At 35.3% G+C, this 25,335-nt stretch overlaps 2 protein-coding genes across 17 annotated transcripts in view; both read left to right on the top strand.

Annotated features, from left to right (window-relative positions):
- Positions 1–10,154: 10,154 nt before the first annotated feature.
- On the top strand, positions 10,155–16,985 carry abhd13 (abhydrolase domain containing 13). Of its 2 annotated transcripts, XR_011016727.2 has the most exons (3): positions 10,166–10,323; positions 14,781–16,293; positions 16,568–16,985. XR_011016727.2 is itself a non-coding variant. In NM_001037685.2 (2 exon segments), a coding segment is annotated over 1 exon segment (1,014 nt). In that variant the 5' UTR covers positions 10,155–10,323; positions 14,781–14,827; the 3' UTR covers positions 15,842–15,958.
- tnfsf13b (TNF superfamily member 13b) overlaps positions 14,833–25,335 on the top strand; it is a 17,884-nt gene continuing 7,381 nt past the window's right edge. For 2 of the 15 annotated variants that reach the window (XM_073912017.1, XM_073912010.1), the window contains exons 1-6: positions 17,878–18,216; positions 19,918–19,986; positions 20,105–20,198; positions 21,486–21,627; positions 21,776–21,941; positions 22,012–22,285. In XM_073912017.1, coding sequence (XP_073768118.1) covers positions 22,025–22,285 — 261 coding nt within the window. In that variant the 5' untranslated portion in view covers positions 17,878–18,216; positions 19,918–19,986; positions 20,105–20,198; ... (1 more) ...; positions 21,776–21,941; positions 22,012–22,024. 15 annotated transcript variants of the gene reach the window in all.

Raw genomic sequence — 25,335 nt, 5'->3', positions numbered from 1 at the left:
CAACTGTGTTATGTGCATATGTAAGGAATTATATGTGGATTCCAGCAGGTTTCAATAGGCTGTAGTCATCATTCAACACAGAACACAAAACAAAAACAGACACCGACCGACAGCCCAGCATTGGAAGATGGCCAACCGTTGGCTTGAACCCAATCCCAAATGGCACTCTAAACCCTTGTGGTCTAAGTCTGCGATTTTATATAATGTATTGCTGCCTTGGCTGTTGGGTAGAAGTGTGCAAATGGGACGATCACCAGCAGCAAAAATGATAAACAGGACAAAGTTAAACTTGTGGCTGGTGGATTTAATTATAACCAGATAAACAATCGATGAATCAGTGAAATCTGCTAATCTTCTGTCAATTTTTCAAACCTGCCAAAACATCAATCAAATATGACAAATAATCAATAATTGAGTCCCTAATAACGAACATCTTTCAGAAGAAGCTGCAATATTTACTCCAGCCATGCTAACACAACCTATCAACTTTTAAATAAAACATATATATAGCTTATTTTCCATCCATTTAACACTAATATACTAGAACGACCATCATATTAGACTGTACCGAATTGAATTTTTGTCTTGTCATGTTTACATTTCAAGCTTTAATTGAGAATTTAGAATCTGCTTGTTAAATGGTGACATGTTGGTGACATATAAAAAACTGTTTCCGGGTCCAAGCCAATAATTTGAGTTGAGAAATTATTCGCTTATGATCTCTTTTAATTCATATCTTACATTAAAGTTAATTTTTTTTATAAATTCATAGTGTACACAACAATCTCTGGGCTTGCTGCATCACAAATACCAAAATTTTAACAATTTATATAAAAAAAATATCACTTTCTGGCCATCGGCTATTAGGCATGGACATATATATTGCGATCATGATTTTCGAAAGTATTAAATCGCTTTGTAAAGGTTAATTATTACCATTTCATGAGTCTCCCGATACAGTTGAATAGAGCGTTTGGGCCCGAAAGCCGCTTCGCGTGACGTCACACTTAACAAGCGGATAAAGCTTTGAATGTCTGTTATCATATTTTAAAAATGTATTCAAAGGCATGGAAAAAAGTAGAAGATGCTGAAATGCATGGATTCACTTTGACAGTTATGGTCATTCAAGGAGGGTAAAGTAGTTACATGGGTTTTATTTTAACAAAGTTATTCAATTACAAAATCTAAAAAATATTTAAAAAAATTCTACATTTTAATATGATTTGCTCATCCCCTAATGAGGGTTAGGGTTAAAGGTGGGGTTTACTGGGCACAATATTATTAAACATTTTTATATGAATTAACCACAGTTTTTTTTACAAAACGTAAAACTGTTACTTTTCCTCATGAGATCGGATTGAAAACATCATAATAATCAATTTTTCTGCATTTGAGATGCTAACACCTGAGCTCTACTTCACTAGGTAACCTTTTATTAGCATCGCTTGACACTGAAAATGAATGAGACAGTAGCTATGTTTCCATACAAAATGCGAATGAACTTTATGCGCAAAACTGGATTATCGCATAAAAACAAAAGAAGCGCGAATAGAGCTGCGTTTCCATCCAACGAGTCAAAGCAAACAAAATCGTCACTTCCTGATTAACTGGCGCCAAATATTAACAGTGAAAACGGAATTGCTGTAGTAGGAGAAGCTGCGCGAATCTTTTCTTCATTTAATAAATGACTTGCACCTCATAAGGCAATCCTGACACGCAGTGAACGCGCGATGGCGTTTAAAGGTGTCAGACGTGGAGCACAGACGCTCGATTCTGGAGGTCATTAATAAAATAATAACACTAATACTTAAACGGTAAGGTGTTTTAGAATGACCGAATCAACATTTCAGATGTTTTACAGTGTGCTCAGCCTGCTGGTTTGTCCATTTACACACATTTTCATCATCACATGATCTTCTATCACAAAATCACATGACCTTTTTAATAGGCATACTGAAATGTGTGCGGTAAAAGTGTTTCCATTGTAGTTTAAGCGCATCTATTCTTATCAAATAAAAGTTTATCCTAACAAGTTATGCACATTTTCAAAATGTATGCGCATAATTTTTTATGCGTATATCCAAAATGCACATAAAAATAGGTGGATGGAAACATAGCTAATGTTGCTTTGTTCATAGGACGAAGTCTGCAAGATCATAAGTGCACCTAAAATGTGCCACTTGGGTTCAGGCTTTGGTGTGTCACCATCCTAAAGGTGTGTCACGGTCAAATGCGTTGCGTTGAGGATGTGCTAATTCATAGAGAGATACAAAACCCTCCTGTTGAACGTATTAGTTGGTTCATAACGCTGCATTTTTTGACATTCTTTTTATTCATCTCCAAACAAAACAAATTCAATCTCCACATGAGCCTGACAGTGTAGGATTGATTAGAGAGGTGGACTAATGACAACAGATTAGCACTATTAGCTCTATTGCTACCTCTGAACATTCGTTAGCAAGAAAAGTACACACACGATAAGATGATCATATATATAACATATATACGTGTTTGTTTACTCAAAAAAATCTGTATATGACACTCTACAAATGAGGACGGATTTAAGTTTTGTCAACATAATTGTATGGTTTGCCTCGTAATAATCGGTCTAATGCTACAAGCGTTGAATCAGTCACCTAGTCAGGCGCAAACTCCATTCACCACACCTTCCTAAATGCAGATCTGTCATGTTTGTAACATGTTCCCCAGTGTTTGTTGGTATTCAACCGCCATACAGTATGTCTCAGCGACCAACCCGACTGAATGTAACAGATGCCTGCTAATATCGCTAAACACCACCAAACCTACTATGAGATGTATTTTATGCTTGCACATGTTTTATGGTCATTTTATTTCCTCTCCCGAGTACTGATCCAGTTGTGTAAGTAGTATTTCCACACTGCGTAATCACTTAGCAAGCTGAAATACTTTCTTTTTTCCTCTTTCTGAATCCTGTGGACCTATGCAGCCCTCAACCTCAGTTGTTTTATTTTCTGTTGTAAATATGTTCCGAGAATGCTAAACAATGTCTGTCTCCGTTTGATTTGGAAGTTTCCTTGTGTTCTGAGTTGGTGTCCTTTTTTAAAAATCCTCTTTTGTAAGTGTCAGAGATCATTGGTTGGTTTGTGCTGAGATCGATACTGAGAGACGGAGTGGTTTTCATCTCAAGGACTGTCCTCTTGGTCACAACCTTGGCACCTGCAGGCTGTGATGCTGTGTGATGGTATACGTGCAAAGCAATGACTTTAAGAGAGAAAAAAAAGATAAAGGTTTAAAGGCATATAGAGATAACATTATGACTATGACTACTGAAAAAAAAATATTATATACTACCGGTATATTGTAATATTATAGATGATTTAGTTGAGTAACCTATTTAATTTTTTTACAAGCAACTTTGATGAAATAATTTATAAAACAATCTCACAAGTTATGATCTTTTCGAAGGTATGATTATACTGCTAAAATGATTAAAGTTGTGTTCTGATGAAATATCAAATATTGTCTGGTTTATTGTGTGTGCGAGTGGTTTTGCTTCTTTTGATTATTTTATTTATTTATTTTTATTTTTTGTATTTCATGGGGATTTCAGATTTATGAGGTCATCAGCTTTATTTAAAATATTTTACCATGAAGTCAGTGGTTCTCAACTGGTTTGGCCATGGGACCCACGTTTTTACATGCATCAACCCACGACCAAAATTTTTAGGAACTTAATATAGTTTTGAGAATTATAATTCCTTTGTATTTATTTGTTAACATACACAAGTAGAGACAGATAAATCATAAGAAAATCACCAAGACTAAATATTAAAAATATTTTATTGCTGTCATTTAACAAAATGTATCAAATTATAGAAATATTACAAAGACACAACGTCAAATACTGTAAGTGGTTAGGGTAAGGAAATAAAATCTAAACTAAATGCAAATAAAATTTGTCACTGAAGCAATAATGTATGGCTGAAACCCATCAGCTGCCTTGCTACTTTTAATAAGTATTATTATGAATTATTACTTTAATAACTAAATCAGCATACTTTCATCTCAAAAACAAGAATTAAGATTTATAAAAATAGAGGCCTTGTTTCCACTGATTACTTATATATATATATATATATATATATATATATATATATATATATATATATATATATATATATATATATATATATATATATATATATATATATTTTTTTTTATTATTATTAGAATATGCAAAAAGGTACATAAATTGGGATCATACAAATACAAAAAAAACTGCAACAAAAAAAACATAATAAAACAACAATAAAAAACAAAACAAAAACAATATAGTCAGGTACTGTTAGGTGTGTGTGTGTGTGTGTGTGTGTGTGTGTGTGTGTGTGTGTGTGTGTGTGTGTGTGTGTGTGTGTGTGTGTGTCTGTGTATGTGTGTGTGTGTCCATGTAAAGGTTGGTGGAAAGGTCAGATTACATACATTAGGAACAATATCAGCCAATAAATGAATCAAGTATCGCAGATACAAGTAAAACAGATAAAAAAGAAACCAGTCAGAGTTAGGGAGTAACAACAATGCTTAGTAATGTATGATAGTAATAATGACAGTAAAAAAAAAGAAAGGACAACAGTAATAATTAGGGATGTAACGGTATTGTAAATACCGTCATACCGCAATATTATTTTTTTTCGATATTACCGAAGTTGCATGACTCGGTAAAACTATAGGTCTTCTGAGAAAATTTGTTCAGGCGAATGAAGCGAACGGGAGGTAGCGAAAACTACAATTCCCATCAGCCCATGCTTGACCATCATCCCTTGCGGTCTGTTGTCGCTACAGATCCAGTAATGCGGAAATGGAGTGTGCTGCTAGAAGCGGGGATGAAAAATAGCTGGAAAACTCTAAAGCGGGTGTTGTCGCCGCGCGCGTACTGAATAGCGGTGTTGTCCCGCGAGTTCTTATCAGCTGTGTTGTCGTGCGAGTACTGAATAGCGGTGTTGTCAGCACACTGTTCAGATTGATGCAGACATGAGACCTCTATCTTACTCATGGTTTGTCCTCTCAAGTGGGGGAAAGACAATGCACAACGTTACCCACTGCCGTCAACCTGGGCCAAGTCATATTTCTCTTGTCCCAGAAACCTCAGTCCCAAATGAGAGGGTTTTTTTCTGTTGCAGAGGACATTGTAAATGCCCAGAGATACCAGCTTTTACCAGATTATATTTATATGATAATTTTCCTTTAAACCCATCTCTATCTAAGTGAGTGAGTGATTAAATGTTGAATGTGATGAGTTTTCAACAATACTAAATTGAAACTTTATTTTTTTTACATGGTTTAATATTTTTTTGTTATTAAAATTGAAGTTTCTGTTTCAAAGCTTACAGATAGATGGCTAATTTGTATGTCATTGACACTTTTGGCACTTTTTTGGAGTATTTTCATAAGTTTTGTTTTTTCCTTTAAATGATGCAATAAATACCGTACCGTGACATTCATACCGAGGTATTACCGTACCGTGAAATTCTGATACCGTTACATCCCTAGTAATAATAAATGACAATGATAATAAATCACAAGTACTACACTAACTACTACTACTACAGAAAGTTACTTATATTACAACTACTATTGCTGCTACTACAGTCACAACCACAACTATTACTACTATAATATCTACTACTGCTGATACTACCACAACAATGACTACCACTACTGATACTACAGCGTCTGCTACAACTAATACAACGTCTACTACTACTACTACCGCAATCACTGCTACTACAACATCTACATCAACGACATCTACTACTGGTACTACTACACCAACAACGATTGCTACTGCTACAATGACACTTTTACTACTTCTGCTACCACTATACCAACGACATCAACTACAGCAACTAATGCTTCAATAAATCACAATTACAATCGATACTACTACAATGACTACTACCACAACACCAACAACGACTACTACTACTACTGCTACAACGACACCAGCAGTAGCAGTTCCCACTGATTACTTAAAAAACTTGCTCATGCTTCATCACCAGCAGGATGGATTACAGTAATGGACTTCTCACTGGCCTTTCCAAAGAGACAGTAAGCTCATCCAGAACATTGCTTCAAAGATTTCTTACCAGAACGAGAAAATCAGAGCATGCCACATCTGTCCTCAGGTCTTTACTTGCTCCTAGTTACATTCAGAATAGATTTTAAAGTATTACTACTTGCCTATAAATGACTTAATGGCCTAGGACCCTAATGCATTACAGATATGCTCACTGAAAACAAATCTAGCAGATCACTCAGATCTTAAGGATCAAATTCAGTCAAAAGCAGGGTGAATCCGCCTTCAGTTACAGCACCCTCTGCTGCTGAAATCAACATCCAGAAATGATCAGATGGGCTCCAACATTAGGTACATTCAAATCAAGACTGAAAACAGATCTGTTTAGCTGTGCATTTACTGAATGAGCACTGTGCAACGTCCAACAGATCACACTAGTATGTCTTTATTTTATTTTATATTTCTTTAAAACACATTTTAATCTGTTTTAATCATTTTTATTCTTTGTTTTCATTTTTTTATACTTGTATTTTATGTATATTTTTTCTTGTTTACGTAAAGCACTTTGAATTAATATTGTGTATGAAATGTGTTATAGAAATAAACTTGCCTTGCCTGCCTATTTATAATTCTTAATAATAATAATACTGAGAATGATTACCATGATTATCAAATTGTAAAGACTACATTTTAATAATAAACTTAACAGTAATGTAATTCTACTGTTGTGATATAATAAAATTCATAATAATAAATACTGTAATTTGATGTGTTAATAATGTTAAATATATTATAAATATACATAGCCTTTGAATCTCAATTTAGCTTTGAAGTACATGCTTACATACAGGTCAGACCTGATCAACCGGACAGGCGCAGCTGAAGGATAACAGAAGCTTTCAAAGATATTAACAAGACAAAAAGGACAAAGGTAAAGTCAGCTGACAAAAATGGACTGTGTTTTGCCAGTTTGAGAGTACAGTATTTGTGTGGATACTGCATAATCTTAGAGCTAATACCAAATTTTTGTAATCTTACATATGATAGTTTTAAGTAATTCCTAATAACTATTTTTTCTTCTTTTAATATGGGGGGGGGGGGGGGGGTGGCAATAATTCTGAATTCAAGTGTAGACTAATTTACCATAAGACAGGATTTTATGCAGGGTTCAACAGTAAGGATATTTTCTTTTGGCCTGATTGGACCAGTGGTTCAGATTGTAACTTGCCTGCCAAATGTTCACTGGCCCCAACCAAAAAATAAATAAATTGCTAATTCTTAGCCACATTTTTTTTTAAATAATGTGCCAAAAGTAATGCCTGTGAATCTAAAATTTAAATATTTAAAAAATGTTAAAATAGTTAGCAGTAAAATAAAGCAGAATGGAATATGTGCATGTATTTTATTGCAAAACAAAAGTTGTCTGACTTAAAAGTGACGGCAAACTATGCAAAACATCACTTCATTTTTTTCATCGTGTTGTACCCATGTAAATATTTGTTTTCACAACGTTACAAACAGATATTTTCTTTTAGCCTTGTAATTTAATGTTACCGTTTCTTCGCTGTATGTTTTTTTACCAGGTTGTGGACAAAAATAACGTGCTCACAACATCCAATGAGATAAAAGGAACCAAAAAGCAATATGGTGTTTATGACTTCATAGAAAAGGTAACATTCAAAGACTTAAAAGCACAAATTGTTTCTCGATTCTAAGACTGTTTATATGCAATTGACCATCGGGCAGTCCTTATTGTTGTGCCCTGTTATGTCATTCAATATTTAGTTTGGATGTAATATTATATAGCTGTATTATTTGTGTATTCAAATTATCACTTTGACTACAATTCGCTGCAAGCGTGCATGTAGGAAATTTAAATGCAAATCACCAAAAATCAGGAAGGAAGAAATGTGGGTTTGTTGGTTTCACGGTTAGACTGTACTTTTTTTTCTTTTTTTTTTTTTAATTTCCACTTACGTCCACTTTAGAAAAGTGAAGTAAAAACGTCTGTCATCTTGGACCAGTAATCTCGTTTGAAGCTAAAGTCTGCACGAGATCATGAGCTCACAGTCTGAAAATTCCACCTGACCTCCCACAGACACAATCACGTCCTGATTTTATTGCAAATAACTACCTTAATACAAATCTATTACAGTTTTTCTCCATTGGGTTGACTCATTTCTTAAAACAGAAATTACATTCTCAAAATTCCAAGATTATTTGCCAAATCAGTGTTACAGTTTAGTAAAACACTATAGCTCACTTGCAAAAACTCATACCTTTCCTAAAACAGTTCACTTATGTGTCAAAACTAAATTGCCTTCTCATTTAAACAGTCAGTGCCTCCAAAATGCTTCGTCCCTTTAGCATAGTGTAAGCACTGCAAGTCAAAATGTTTTGTCATTATGGCAAAGGACCACTAAAATATCCCTCATGTCCACCTTACAGTCTTAGCCCAGTCCTACATGGACAATGGTTACTGTACTGTTTTTGTCTAGCTAACAGAATACAATTGTGTATAAAACTGAAAAAAGAAATAGGATTTTAGGGTAAGAGTAGCCTCCAAGGTTTGAAGTCACACACTGCACTCATACTGCCAAGGAAATGGTGACTCCTTTTTTTAATTGTAATGATCAACCACACACAAAGTAACTTCCATATATCAGAGCAAAAAGGGGGGAAAATAAAAAATAAATAGCTGTAATAACTCATAATCAAATGTTTCAAGGGTTCACCTATTGTATGGTATTCATGGTATTAGGGTCTTGACTACTGTAATTTTGACAATTGAACAGATTATTGTGCATGTAATGACCTATATAATAAAATGACTCTGACATATTTTGGAGAGAACAACCATTAGACTGAGAATTAACAATCAGTTCAGATCAACAAGATCTATTCACTTGGTAATTGTAATGAAAAATGCTAAATGTCGGCTACCTGTACTTAATCGTTTGCAATGATGAACTTAGACATTTGCAATTTGATGAAATTAATGAGAAATTCAAGTCTGTTGTGAACAATTGCCAAGTGGTTTGGAGGTTTGTCCATACTGTTATGAGAATTTCTGTTTCAAGAAATGAGCCAAACCAATGGAGAAAAACTTAGGAACACTAGAACATCTGTGTAACATGAACCAGCTACATGATAGAAACCAGATATAGACGGACAGACGGACAGACAGACAGACAGATAAATATCAAAAATATTGTGTTTTTAAATACAGTTATATGGCAAAAGGCTGAGAAGGCAAAATTATAAAATGATTAAAGCAAATATTATATGAATGCAAATGAATCAACAGTTTTTTTTATAACAGTTTCACAAACAGCTCAAAAGATTTTAACAATTTAAAAGCGCTATATTAAAAGCAAATGAATGTGTGAGTATTTACTTTTTATTTAAAACCCCTATTTACTTGGTAACTGACTATTCAAAACCTTAATATAATAATATAATAAAAGTTATTAGAATGCATATAAATTGAATAAAATATTAGGAACCAATGGCAATTTTGACAAAGAAAACTTTTCTCAAATTTAACACAAACTTACCAGCCTAGGCTTTGTGCAATAGTTTTTTTTTTTTTTTTTTACTTAACCATATTTTACCAGACAAAAAGTCTGAAAAAAAGTTCAATCATGTCAAAATAGCTTGCAGCATTGTAGTTCAAATATGGCATTTATAGAAAAAAAATGTACTGATACAAATGGTCTTTAATCAATGTTAAATAAACTTGGTTACCACTTATTATAATAAAATCATGGTTATTTTTCCTTAAACTCTGGTTTAACACTAAGATTAGTTGAGATTTTATTTTGAATTAGATCTTCTTTCTGATTACTGAGCTCACATATTTAATTTAGTATCATCCTGCTTTTTGCTAATTGTGTTAACGTTAGCTATATTTTCACTATTCATTTTTTATTATACACAATTTGCTAGATTTTCATTTTCGCAAGCTGGCACGTGTGTTTTTAACACATATAAGTTTACAATTTATTAATTTTATGTGTACTGGAAACGTAACGAACGCCGAAGAACCACTGAGGTGGCAGAACGTGTTGTGCGTCAGCAGAAGGTTCCGCTGTTTCCGCCCGGAACTTCCTCGAAGCGACACCGGTGTCATCAGCAGCCGTCCGGCTAGATTTGCTGCTAGCCACAGTGTATCAGCTGTCGTTTGACGGGATGTTCGTATAGATGACCGTTTGCCCTGCTCGTAAACCCAGCTCCCTGAAGATGTGCCGCTGAAGAATGCGCTAGATGTGAGTAGTTTCGTATCAGGCTGTCAGCAGATGTGTGCTAGACATTGCTAGCAGCTGAATTAGCTGTGTACTGTACATAAAGTCCAGAGGGGGGAAACGCTGCTGTCAAAATCAATCTGTCATCGTCACATTTATGATTCCTGTCAGCTTAGTTTGGACTTCGGGGTGTTTCTCCCTTACAATGACAACAGCTGGTAGTAAAGCGAAACATGAAGGGATTTAGTGCGGATCTGCCGTTTACTGTATGGCGTGTTATTGGGGTCAGGCTCGTTTTTTATCGCGTTGCATTTCGAAAGTAATGTTAATATGGGAAATAAATAATTCTAAATGTCTAAATAATAAGTAAATTTTGCGAGGGAATGCAGGTTTCATCTGCATTCTTGTGTAGTTGAGTGATCAAGACTGGACCTGGCCCCTAAACAGCCTGTGGGCTCCAGACTGGAGTGAGGTAAAGTTGGTTTTATATTCACACATTCGGACTTTCTCCTTAACAATTAATAGTATAATTTCAGAATAGTATTCTTTGCAGTTTCAAAATAGCGAAATCATATAAGCAGCCAATGACTATCAAATAACAACATTGTTCACTGTTGAGTAAATAACGTTAGTGCTCATGTCTTGAAGTCATGCATGTGATTTCAGTCCGAATATTCATAGTACCATGGTAAACAATATAAGGAGCATGTCACTAGTTGCCACTGAACGAATTTGTGAATATTAAACCAACTTTACCTCAATTCCAGACAGACATACATTCTGATTTAGGTAAAGTTGGACATTCAGACTTTCTATTTAATAATATAATCTCAGAAAAAAAAGTTCTTTGCAAATTATAAATGGGGAAATCACATTAGCAGCCAATGACTAGCAACAATTTTCACATCACAGTCAAAAGATAATCATCAGATAATGCCTTAAAGAATGTGTCCCGATGTGTTTAGATCACTCACAATACCCTAGAGGTGTGAACCTATACTGGTCTCACGGTTCGGTTCGGTTACGATTATCATGCCTTCGATTCGGTTCGATTCGATATCTCGGTGCATCACGGTGCATTGACGATGCTTTCCATATACAGTGTTATATTTTGGGGGGGAAGCTATAACAAGTTGTATAAACAGAATACCCTCATGCTCTTAATCTGATTCTTTAAAGAAAAATACAGTGCTGCAGCAGTGATCGGAGGGCTATGGTATTTCAAGGTTTATGTTGGTTTAAAACTTGTCTAATTTGTCACAATTTAGGACCTTAAGGTTTTTAATCAGACTATTAACTTCTTAAAGTCCTGTTACATGCGATAGAAGAAAAAGTTAAATCAAAATACATTTACTTGACATGCAAAATGAAGACATGTAGGCTAATCTTGTTTTCTAGGAAACTGAACGAAATTCATTTGTTTTATTCTTGACATGTCTGTCAATTAAATATGTAAATTAATGTAAATTATTTCGCATAAACTTAAAAAAAGATCTTATGCCATTTAGCTTTTAAATGTTGATTTAACTGACTTTAAAGACAGAAATAATATAGATACTGAACTTTATTTCATAAACATTATTATTTATAATGCGTATTCCAGTGTTTAGGAGCAGAACTATTCAAACGGTTCTTCTTCTTTTTTCTTTTTTTTATAAAATAAGAGATCTGTATATTTAGACACTTATTTATGTAAATAAAAAACTGTCTTGCTTAATTACTTTTCCGAGCACCGATTTGTGTTTCTTTCAAATTATTTAAAAATCCCAAAATTTCATCCTAATATGGTCTGCAAAAACATTGGTTTATATACACGTTTCGTGAATGCGTGCCGCTCATCTATGCATGCACACGCTAATGGTGGATATGCATGAACAGAGATGCGCAAAAGTCCAAATCTGCATTTGTTGACAGACAGTTTGAGCTACTTATCAGAATTATGCGAGATGTCGGCCCGACAATATTTAAATAGATGAACATTTTTTAGTTTTATGCCTTATCCAGTATATAAAAATACATATAAATACATTTAGATCATTTACTGTAATCATTACTATTGGACCGTGAAGAGACTTTCAACCAGCACAACAAAACATGTTTCTGATGACAATCACCTACTGCACCTTTAATTCACAGAATTTCTACAAAGTATACTGTGAACCTGCAGACTTTTTTTTTTTTGTCACATCTATAACGCATGTTCATTTGCCTCATTTAAAGTACAAAACATGTTTACAGAGTGATATTTTTCTGATCACACAACACCGTGGTCAGTTGTTCTCGAAAATGTAAACAAAAGTTTCAATATAATGTTAACGTATACTTTCCATGCGAATTTATGTTTTGAGTTTTCACTGCAAATGTCACATCCATAACTCTGGAATAGCTCAGTTACATTTGTTTAATCAGCCTATGTTTTCCATAGTCCCTAAATGTATGCAAATGCTGGTAATTTGTGGTATTCAAAACATTTTCCCGTTTTCTGCTCCACAATTTATCATTTATCATATTACTTCTGCACGATATTGGAAAAATCTGACATTGAGATATTTTGTTTTACGTATAGCGATATGAATATTACTTCTCCAGGTGATTTAAATAGCTCTATTTAAAAAGATTTTTTTTATTTAAACTGAGATGATCAAGTCTTGCAGTGCATTTCCATAAACTATAATACATTATTATAAGCATATATCAATAACATAGCAAAATAAAAGTGAAATAAACAGCGCTTTATGGTTTTATGAGGAATGTAACAGTATTCAAGTACAGATTGAACAATCAAACGTAAAAAAACAAGGCCATCATTTGTAAATAATTTTCATTCATTCATTTTCTTGTCAGCTTAGTCCCTTTATTAATCCGGGGTCGCCACAGCGGAATGAACCGCCAACTTATCCAGCAAGTTTTTACGCAGCGGATGCCCTTCCAGCCGCAACCCATCTCTGGGAAAATAAATAATTTTAAAATGCAGTATTTAATAATATCTTTATCTTTTAATCTTTCATAATCGAATCCTGCAATGTGACTATTGCGGATACACAAATTGTGATGATATATTGTTCAGCAGCCTATACACAAAAGTTCTGTCTGGTCCTTGAATCTGATTGGCTGATAGTTGTGTGATATTCTGCAGTAACGGCACTCGTACAGGTTCTTCACCCTTGTGTATTACTCCGCCCTCATACAGAGACAAGCAGAGGACACTCTACAGTTTGACAAATATTGCTGCTCTTGGACAACATAATGTACTTTTAAAGGCTTTTTTTTTTTTTTTGGGTGAGAATGTAGTTGTTTAGATTGCAACTATGCAATTATTTACCACCCCGAAGAACAGAAGTTATTTTAGAATAATAGGGATGTAACAATATTGTAAATACCGTCATACCGCAATAGTAATTTTTTTCAATATTACCGTAGTCGCATGACTCAATAAAACTATATTTCTGAGAAAAGTTTACTTAGGCGAATGAAGCGAACGGGAGGTAGCGGGAACTACAATTCCCATCAGCCTAGGCGTGGCCATCATCCTTTGCGGTCTGTTGTCACTACAGATCCAGTAATGCGGAAATGAGGTGTGTTGCTAGTAGTGGGGAAGAAAAAGAGCTGGAAATGATCGAATCTAAAGCGGGTTTTAAATCGGATGTGTGGAAGCATTTCGATTTCTTTCTAAAAGATACGAGAAAGGAGAAAAGGTGACAAAGAAAAAAACATTATGCAGGCACTGCCAGACTGTGGTGAAATATAAGTCGGGGAATACGACTAAAAACAGTCATAGGGACTGCAGAACACAGCACACTTGTTAGATTGATGCAGACATTGACTTGTACCGCAAAGAGACCTCTATCTCACTCATGGCTTGTCCTCTCAATTGGTGGAAAGACAATGCACAACGTTACCCACTGCTGTCAACCTTGGCTAAATCATATCCCTCTGTCACAGAAACCTCAGTCCTAAATGAGAGGGTTTTTTTTCTGTTGCAGGGGACATGCCCAGAGATCCCAACATTTACCAGATTATAGTTATATGATAATAAAAAATAAAAAAAAACATCTCTATCTAAGTGAGTGAGTGATTAAATGTTGAATGTGATGAGTTTTTAACAATACTAAATTTAAACTTTTTTTTTTTTTACATGGTTTAATAATTTTTTGTTATTAAAATTGAAAAATTGAAGTTCCTGTTTCAAAGCTTACAGATAGATGGCTAATTTGTATGTCACTGATATGTTCAGTGCTAAGGTAAATAAACACTTTTGGCACTTTTTTCGAGTCTTTTCATTAGTTTAGTTTTTTCCTGTAAATGATTCAATAAATACCGTACCGTACCATTCATACCGAGGTATTATCGTACCGTGTAATTCTGATACCGTTACGTCCCTTTAGAATAATGTTCTTAAAATGAGCCAAAATAAGTAAAATCTCCACTATTTCTCTAAATACCATCCACCCCTTCAAACTAACCATTCTATGTTTTCCTAGATTACGTCTGCAGTGAGTTTGAAAACTCTCTTGTCATCCGGTTTGTCATGGAGAAGCCCTGGAGGTTGTGGGGGCCACTGGAGGCGTGTTTGCTGAGCGTGTGCGCATGGTCATGGGGATTCTGCCGCGTCTCCCTGCTGGCCCTGATTCTCACCTTCCACCTGTACGGCGGCTTCGTCCTGCTGGGACTCATCCTGGCATCGTTAGCCGGCATCCTGTACAAGTTCCAGGACGTGCTTCTCTACTTCCCTGACCAGCCCTCATCCTCGCGTCTGTACGTTCCCATGCCCACAGGAATCCCGCACGAGAATGTGTACATCCGCACCAAAGATGGCATCCGGCTCAATCTCATCCTGCTTCGTTACACTGGTGAAAACCCAGCCGGCGCTCCTACAATTTTATACTTTCATGGAAACGCTGGGAATATCGGCCATCGTGTCCCAAACGCTCTCCTCATGCTGGTCAACCTAAAGGCCAACGTGGTTCTGGTGGACTATAGAGGCTACGGAAAAAGCGAAGGAGATCCCAGCGAAGATGGACTCTACCAGGATGCAGAGGCTACGTTGGATTACGTCATGACCCGGCCGGACATCGACAAAACAAAAGTTGTGCTGTTTGGCCGATCTTTGGGCGGTGCGGTAGCCATTCGCTTGGCATCATGCAACCCGCACCGAGTGGCCGCCATCATGGTAGAAAACACTTTTTTGAGCATCCCGCACATGGCGGCCACCCTCTTCTCCTTTTTCCCCATGCGCTACCTACCGCTCTGGTGCTACAAGAACAAGTTCCTGTCGTATAGACACGTGGTGCCCTGCCGCATGCCATCGCTCTTCATCTCGGGCTTATCAGACCAGCTCATCCCGCCGGTGATGATGAAGCAGCTGTACGAGCTGTCTCCATCTCGGACTAAACGCCTTGCCATTTTTCCAGAGGGCACGCACAACGACACATGGCAGTGCCAAGGTTATTTTTCTGCCCTAGAGCAGTTTATGAAGGAGCTGCTTAAAAGCCATGCACGTGAAGAGACGACCCAGGGGACTGCCAGCGTCACCATAATCTAGAACAGGAACTACTGCGCTAAATCGGGACCCTCTTGAATAGAATGTACAATTTGTTTCTCACATTTTGTTAATCCTTTTTCGTCCCCCAACTTCGTATAAAGCTCTTTTTTTTCTGTCGATCATACATCAAGAGTTCCTTATTTACGTTCAGTTATTTTAATAGAGAAGACTGCATTTTTGAAGCCTTCAGAAAACTTTTCTTTTGGTCAGTTTGTATGTTACACCTCATGCATTCAGCACCCTTTTTTTTTTTCTTCAAGGAATTTAAGCCCTTGAAAGTTCACTAATAGGTACCTAAAATGCAATTGGAAAGTGCAAAACACCTAACTATTTTCTTAACTTAAACTGTTCAGTTTTACATTTAAATTGTTAAAGTAAAGGACTACTTAACCCAAAAAGCAAAAATTTACTCACCCTTATTTAGTTTTAGACCCATCCCGGCAAACATTTTTGTGTTTAATAGACATCTAATAGACATCTAAACGTAGAGAGCCTGGCTAAAACAAGGCTAAACTTGGGCTGCCAGTGAAAATCTAGTAGACATCTAAGAATAGCCCAAAACTAGACTAGTCGTCAAATAGACAGATTAGACAGACTCTATATGTGTAGTCATTCATTTCTGTTTAGTTGATGACTATTCTAGTTTTGGCCTCTTATTATACGTCAATTAGATTTTCACTGACAGACTTAATTTAGCCTTGTTTTAGCCAAGACGACTATGTTTAGATGTCTATTAGACATCTATTAGACATCTTTTTTTTTAAACAAAAAATGCTTGCTAGGTTATGTGTTTTTCTTTATTTTGTTTTTTTTAGTTAAACAAGAAAAATGTTGAAATATGATGGCAACCATAGTCACCAATGATGATTTTGAAATGTCTAAATATATTAATGTGTGTTCAACAGAAGAAGCTTTGGATATGTCTGAAACAGGGTGAGTAAACAATGACAGAATTTTCATTTTGGGTTGACTAGTATGGAGTCAATCTATTGCCAAATATATACTTGCAAAATAAAAGTAAGTTTTGCAAAAAAAAAAAAAAAAAAAAGTATTAAGCAAAAATAAATAGATAAATGCAAATCTCCAAAAATCGCAAAGCAAAAGTGTATTTTTAAGAAATACTGCAAAGCACGGCAAATAAAAATAGAGCAGTGGAATAAAAAGTATGTGTGTGTGTATATATATATATATATATATATATATATATATATATATATATATATATATGTATGTATGTATGTATGTATGTATGTATGTATGTATATATGTATGTATGTATGTATATGTATATATATATATATATATATATATATATATATATATATATATATATATATATATATATATATATATATATATATGCAAAAAAAAAAAACTATATTCAAAAACCATATTTAAAATATAACTTTGGCGTTTATGGCAGGTCCGGACCTACTGGGCTGTAAGACAACACCTCTGTGATATAGTGTCTCCAGGTGATGATGTCGCCTTAAATGGAGGAAGATCTGGGCCTGCCGTAAACGCCCAAGTTCCCTTGAATCTGCTCCTTTGTCAAATCAGGGCCACAAAGTAAAACGTATAAAAATGTGAAGTGCAAAGTGAAAACAGCATCACAAACTCACGTTTGATTGAGAGGCAAATGAAATTGAGCATTGCAGTTGCAGTTTAAAATGTACTTTTATTTTGCAAGTATATGTGGCAGTAGCTTGACTCCATAGACTATACTTTTAATTATTAAAGTAATGTCTGTGGTTAAATTTACTTGCATAAAAAAAATCCTAAACTGGTAAAATGGTTGCCAAATATGGGTTTTGATTTCCGCCTTAAAAAAACACAAAGCAGATTCAAATGGAGGTTTGTCTTTGTAATTAACTTTAATCACAGATGTTATTTTACTCCTAAATGATAAGCTACTATTCCAAAAAGTCTTAGGACTACTAAACTGAATAGCTCTCTTAAACTACTAAACAAAACTTAAGCTCTATTTGTATTTATTTTGTTTATATGTAATATATACACACACTTTATTTTAAAACGGAACAGGGCTCATTCAAATCATATTTTTGCCTTTTGAATTGTGAATACGGACTTGGGGCAACTTATCTAGTTCACTCATTTTTTTTGTCTGACATTTCATGCAGTCAATCTGTGCCCGGCTGTAATGTATTGGAGCTTTATTTTTTATCACACTGCCTTCTTTTTTTACTGAAGGTTTAAAATCCACTCAGGAAATCGGCTCATTGTGATTTGATCCCATGTTCTTTGGATTTGCATATGGAGCTGTGTGTGGAAGTACAGATTTCTATGCTGATTTTCATGTGGGCTGCAGGACACTGTGAGCACTGTATGAAAACACCAACACGACAAGCCTAAAAGTATGTTTACTCTCTCTCAGGCTTAGAAGTAAGTGTGAAATCGCACATAACAGCTGCTTGACAGAGTTCCAAGCACAGTCCATTTGCACAACTTGTAAATAAGACGTTTCCCTTCTTTTAATCAGGTCAAGCGCTTCATATCAGACCTGTTTTGTTTGGATCACGTTAGAACACCTGCCCATTGGTGATTGTTGCGCTGACATTTATCTTTCGTTGTCTGTAGTTTCCAAGCAGAAACATTTATGATTATTCAAAGCATTTATTCACTAAATGAAAATTGCCATCATTTGCTCATCATTTATGTTTAAAGCACGGGCGTCAAATCCATTTCATGCAGGGCCACAGCTCTGCACAGTTTAGTTCCAACCCTGCTTCAACGCACTTACCTGTAGGTATAACCAAGCCTAACTGACTCAGCTAGGATGATTGGGTGTGTTTAATTAGGGCTAAAGCTAAACTGTGCAGAGCTACGGCCTTTCAACAACTGGATTTGACACCAGTGTCTTAAAGGAACACTCCACCTTTTGCAAATAAGCTCATTTTGCAAGTCTAGAGTTAATCAGATAAATTTGACCATTTTTAAATGCATTCAGACTATCTTCAGGTCAGACGGGAGCACTTTTAGCTTAGCATAAACCATTAAATCAGATTAGACCATTAGCATCTCCCTCAAAAAAAAAAAAAAAAAAAAAACCTTTACTATACTTTTCTGTAGGTACATTGTGTGGTAAGAATGATGAAAAATGAAAGGTTGCTATTTTCTAGGCTGATATGGGTAAGCCACTCTCTTTCTTGCGTAATAATCAAGAAACTTTGCTGCTGTACCATGTCAGCAATAGGTGCAATGATATTACAGTGCCTGAAATAGTTCCCTACTAGGTAACTAGGTTGTCTTAGTACAAAATGTAGTTACAGAATTGTCGAGATTTAAATAAGAGAATTATCAAAACTCTCTTTTTTTTTGTAGTTTTTTTTTTTTTTTTGCTTAAGTAAGATGCTAATGGTCTAATCCGACTCAATTGTTTATGCTAAGCTAAGCTAAAAGTGCTCCCTCCAGACCTGGAGATTAACTGAATGGATTCAAATACGGAACAATTCTACTTTTTAAATCTAGGAAAGTTATAAAATTTGACTTTTTAGACTGATTTTGTGAAAAGGTTCTCTCATGAATGTAAAGCTACAACTAATTGTTTTGTAATCTGCTTTTTGTAAAGAGCTAGCAAATGGCTATAGAAGAGTGGCAAAACTGAGTGCAAATCATCTTTGGACAAGTTTAATTGAAATTCCATCTAAAATGGTTACCAACATGTTCTTTAGATTGGCATTAAACTATCATACTAATTTAGAAGAGTAAATGATGGCAAAACTTTCAGTCAGTCAACTCTTTAAAGGGATGAATCCTCCCAAAAGTAAAAATCTGTAGTTAATTTACTTACTCTTAGGTCATCCAATATGTTGGTGACACTTATTTTTGATTATTACAACAGCAAACATTTATATATATATATATATATATATATATATATATATATATATATATATATATATATATATATATATATATATATATATATATATATATATATATAAAATTGTGCTCACTTGGTGATTTCAAAATAAAATCAGCCACTCCTGATAATTCATTGAGGTTTGTACACAACATTGAACATTATTTTCAAATTTCTTTACTGTATTTAACAGCATCTGGAAAATCCTGTGCATAGAGCTTGGTCCTCAGGACAGTTTATCAAGTCTGTATGTGGATTAAAGGTAGTAATATTGCAAGTAATGCTAATTTTGTTAAACAGACTAGATGTTTTACTTCATAAAACCTCCATTTATCATCAGGAACTGCGAAAGTTTGCCTGTATGTGTTATTTTGGTCCAGTAGGCAGCCAGAGACGAGCATTTTATGAATCGCCAAGGACCACAGTTTCAGCTAAAATCTTCCACTAGAGAATAAAGTTATCAACATTTAATTGGTGAGTAAATTAACAGCACTTTTTTTTCATTTTGAGGGGATAAAGATATCAAGGTTTGTTCATTTAATCTCATTGTGGTTGGTGGTGTGATCATGAATGGTGGACTTTGCAAGCCTGGCCCATTTACGTATGTATTGCTGGATCGGTGTGCACATCTGAAGTCTGTAATTAGTCTGTAGGTATTGCATGCTTTAGACGCTCGGCACATCTCGTTTAACTCTGATGCACTTTTACACTCACGTCTATTGTAATGCATTGAAACTGCCTTTGAATGTTTAAAAGATCTCAAGGCAGAGTGATCCTATGTCAGTTTGCATGCAGATGTTGATATGCTCCAAAACAAAAGGCTTCCAAAGTCCACCTTTCAAGGTTTGACACTTTATTTTGGCTTGAGATTCATTTATTAGTCCTTAAAAAAACAAGCCTGGGAAAAAAAAATGACATCAGCATTTGGATGCATTTTGTAGATTAATGATCTTTTAATTTTCTATTCTTGATCGCATAAGCGTAATTTGTGAGAACTGCCTATTAAACGTTATAGAAAGAACATTTTCGACTTCAAATTTAATTTGCGATGTCATTTTCGTTGAACTCACAGTGACGTGCCATGATACCTAATTGAATGTCTGTGTGGTTGAGTGTTAACTTTGAAACAAAGATGCTGAAAATTATATAATAATTAAAAACGACTACTTTAGAGTTTACTAGATTTGACTAACACACCATTGGCATGTTCTAGCCGTTCTCCGGGGCTAGTTTGTATGTTCAAATGTCTCATTTTCGTCATAAACTGAATATATGAACTAATATAAAGTGCTGCTCATGTTTTTGTATTTGCTTTTTACAATAAACAGCAGAGCGGATAGATTCACTTCTGAATGTGCAAGGAGGGGGTTTTTCGTATACTTTCGACATCTGTGTTTTGAGCTATGGATTTTCTATTCCGATCATTTCCTTCATGTACATACAGTTGAATCACGTTTTCTATTTTTTCCGTGTGGTGACATGCAATAAAAAGAAATCAAACCCTTCTGATAACTAGAAGTCTGTTTGTATAGTTTCCTGTTTCTGCTTCTCACTCTGGAAACTCCACTTCAAAAAGAACGAAACTGTCCTTTTTATATACATGTATATATATATATTTAGTTTGGTCCTGTACCAAGAATAGCAATTGTCAGCGTCATTTATGGTTATTTTTTATAAGTTATTAGTTTAACAAACGCAAGCTCGATGTTTTCATTTATCTGGTTTTTACTTTTACACTTTTGACGCCGTTTGTCAGAACAGGCACAAAGCAAGTGGTGACAAAGCAACTTTCGGTTGCGCTGCAGTGTTTAATACAGTGGGTGTGGACAGCTTGGCAGGAAAGGGATACAAAAACCAGAGCGTTCGCTGAGGATTTTAAAGCAGACGGGACTCTTTTTTTTCTGTGAGTACAGTTGCTTTTGTGCTAAGCTTGACCTCAGTGCTAACTCTTTCTCAATTGCGTCTGCATATAAACATCAGCTTACAGTAATCAACATTTGAAGTAGATTAAGATAGTCTTTCAAATCCTTGATGTTGTTGGATGATTTTAGGACGACTTTGGATGAAAGAACTTCAGATGTTGATTACTGTATTTTCAAATCGAAGCATGAAGGCGAATTGGCATCAGCAGGCGTAACTAATACCTTCAGACCAGCTTCTTTCAGAGTATAAACCTTACCTCAAGGATCCTTCATCCGACTGAAGTCATGTTTTGAGGTGGGTTGAGAACTTTAGAGATTTAAAGATGTTCAGAATTCGCTCACTAACAACAATCTTTCCCTTAAAGAGAGGTGTCCACCATGCCTGCTGAAGATGTTGGTCCAGGTCGCGGTGAACGGAGAAGGTTGTCCTGGCTGTTTTTGGTGCTGGTCGCCGCTGCCATTACCTCCTCTTCGCTGTCTGTGATCTCTCTTTACCATGTGCTGGCACTGAAGGCCGAGGTGGAGGGTTTGAGGGCAGAAGTGGCTCGCAAGAGAGAAGAGCAAAGCGGGATGCTGGATGAACCTGTGAACGACGCAGAGAAACAAACCCATCGGGAGGAAGGAGGAGATAGTGTTGAGGTTTGGATATATATGCACTTGTCTAATGGTTTTTAAAGGTAATTCGGTTGCATTCAGAGATTCTGTTGACATGTTTTCACAGAATTTTCAGATGTTTTTATTGAGCCAAGTTTTAGACAGTGCTTTACCGAAATGTTTTTATTTCTTTAACATTTGCTTGCACTTAAATGGATCTTATATTGAACACAAAACAAGATATTCTGAAGAATGTTGAATCAGTCTTATATTGACATCTGTAGGAACAAAAACACTGAAAGTCAATGGCTGATTTTTTCCTCTTCCTAACTTGCAAAGTTTATTTGATTCAACATAAAAATGCATAACTTTTTTGCAGTCTAAAACAGTTTTATAGATATAAACTTGAATGTAGAAAGCATAGTAACAATTTTAAACTCAAACCTAATAAGGGAGTCACAGAACCCATTATTCAACTAATTTGTTTAAATATCTAATAGTATTGCTAATAATATTTATGTATTAGATGCTACTACTAGTTTATTACATACTAGTACTTGTTTAATAGGTAGTGTTTAATTATAATTCTATTACTAGGGATATTGTACTTGACATCAATTGTAGTTGTATTGTATATTGCATTGTAGATATCTTAAAGACAGCGTTCCATAGGAGTCAATAGCCCCTTTCACACAGTGATACCGGTAAATTTCTGGAAAATTTCCGGAACGACTTTACCGGTATATTCAAAAAAGTGCTGTTCACACAGGCGAGGACGTTACGGAAATTTTCCGGAAAAGAGCATTCACACATCCATTCCAAAATACCGGTAAATTCTGACATCATTCACCACAAATGAGCTTTAAACGGCTGCGCTTGTATTTGTAAACATTTGACTAAATTACAAACTCTGTGGATGATCAATATTGTGAACAACTTTCGCAGGATCACTTTCGCATGTCGAGATGTTCATAATATGTGCGTGTGCAGACGCTCACAGGCTGTTTCAAAGGCACACGCAAAGCTTAAAGGTAAACAAACAACGGCTTATCATAAGCATGTCATCGATGATTATTTACACAGTTGGCATAAAGAAGAACATATAAACGTGATCTGACTAACTTCTAGCAGCTAAATGTGTCTGGAAAAATATTCAAAGGTTTTTATTTTCACAAACCGCGCGGACGTAAATGCGTCTGACTGTTGTGATTGGCCAAAGCAGACGTCTCACGTCAGCACGTTCTAGACGTGCACGCGCTTATTACGGGAATCTTCCTTCTGCATTCACACAGCGCAGCATTCCGGCAAATTGCCGGTAATGTTACAACTTCTCTTTCCGGAAAATAGCCAGAACGAATTTACCGGTATTTTCAAAAAGGACCTGTTCACACATACAAGCTTTCCGGAAAATTGCCGGCAATTTTCCGGAAAGGTCTGTATGTGTGAAAGGGGCTATTGACTGAACTTAAAAGTTTGTTACAAGTGCCTAGTAATAGAATAGTAACTAGTAACTGAGCATTGACATGTAATTAGTAAGAATTAGTATCTGTTTAATAGTTACTAGTATAATAAATAATTCTAGTGTTTTACACAAAATACTAGTTTCTTTAGAATTAGATGAGTCTTTTAGAAACCACTTCCTAAAAGTAAGCACTAACTGATAAATGAGCAATTGTGAAAAAAAAATCTAATAGTTATGTATTGCTAGTGTGTGTTAAAACTATACTAATGCATCTCAGCTGACCACTTCGGAAAATACATGAACGTCAGTTGGAAACAGTCTAACGATTTTGCATGGTGATGAGCAGATAAACATGATATGTACTATTTTAGGGTTCACGGGCGGGTTTTTTTTTTTTTTCTCATTTATTTCCCCATTCAAATTGACTTTTACTGACTGGTAGCTTGAAACACTATATTATATAATAAATAGTACTACATTTTATATTTATGTATTGGTATAGGTACAGTTGAAGTCAGAATTATTAGCCCTCCTTTTAATTGTTTTCTTTTTAAAATATTTTCGAAATTGTTTAACAGAGCAAGAAAATTTTCACAGTATGTCTGATAATATTTTGTCTTCTGGAGAAAGTCTTAATTGTTTTATTTTGGCCAAAATAAAAGCCGTTTTTTTTTTTTTTTTTTTTTTTTACCATTTAAGGTCAAAATTATTAGCCCCTTTAAGCAATATTTTATTTCTATAGTCTGTAGAAAAAACCATCATTACAAAATAACTTGCCTAATTACCCTATCTTGCCTAGTCAACCCTATTAACCTAGTTAAGCCTTTAAATGTCACTTTAAGCTGTATAGAAGTGTCTTGAAAAATGTCTAGTAAAATATGATGTGCTGTCATCATGACAAAGATGAAATAAATCAGTTATTAAAAATGAGTTAATAAAACTATTATGATTAGAAATGTGTTAAAATTGTCTCCCTGTTAAACAGAAATTGGAGAAATATGTATGTACACTCACTGGCCACTTTATTAGGTACACTTTACTAGTATTGGGTTGGACCCTCTTTTGCCTACAAAACTGCCTTACTCCTTAGGCATAGATTCAACAAAATACTAGAAATATTCCTCAGAGATTTTGGTCCATATTGACATGATAGCATCATGTGAATTTCCTTTTCCACCACATCCCAAAGGTGCTCTATTAGATTGAGGTCTGGTGACTGTGGAGGCCATTTGAGTACAGTGAACTCGGTATCATGTTCAAGAAACCAGTCTGAGATGACCCGCGCTTAATGACATTGCGTGTTATCCTGCCATCAGAAGATGGATACACTGTGGTCATAGAGAGATTGACATGCTCAGCAACAATACTCAGGTAGGCTGTGGCATTGACACGTTACTAAATTGGTACTAATGGGCTCAAAGTGTGCCAAGAAAATTTTCCCCACACCATTACACCACCACCACCAGCCTGAACCATTGATCCATGGCAGGATGGATCCATGCTGTCATGTTGTTGATGCCAAATTCTGACCCTACCATCTGAATATTGCAGCAGAAATGGAGACTCGTCAGACCAGGCAACGTTTTTTCAATCTTCTATTATCTAATTTTGGTGAGCTTGTGCAAACTATAGC

Source organism: Danio rerio, chromosome 9 (assembly GCF_049306965.1).
Source record: "Danio rerio strain Tuebingen ecotype United States chromosome 9, GRCz12tu, whole genome shotgun sequence".
In the NCBI taxonomy this organism is placed as follows: domain Eukaryota; kingdom Metazoa; phylum Chordata; class Actinopteri; order Cypriniformes; family Danionidae; genus Danio; species Danio rerio.
The sequence above is the reverse complement of the archived record's forward strand: the minus strand, read 5'-3'. Positions and strand labels throughout refer to the sequence as shown.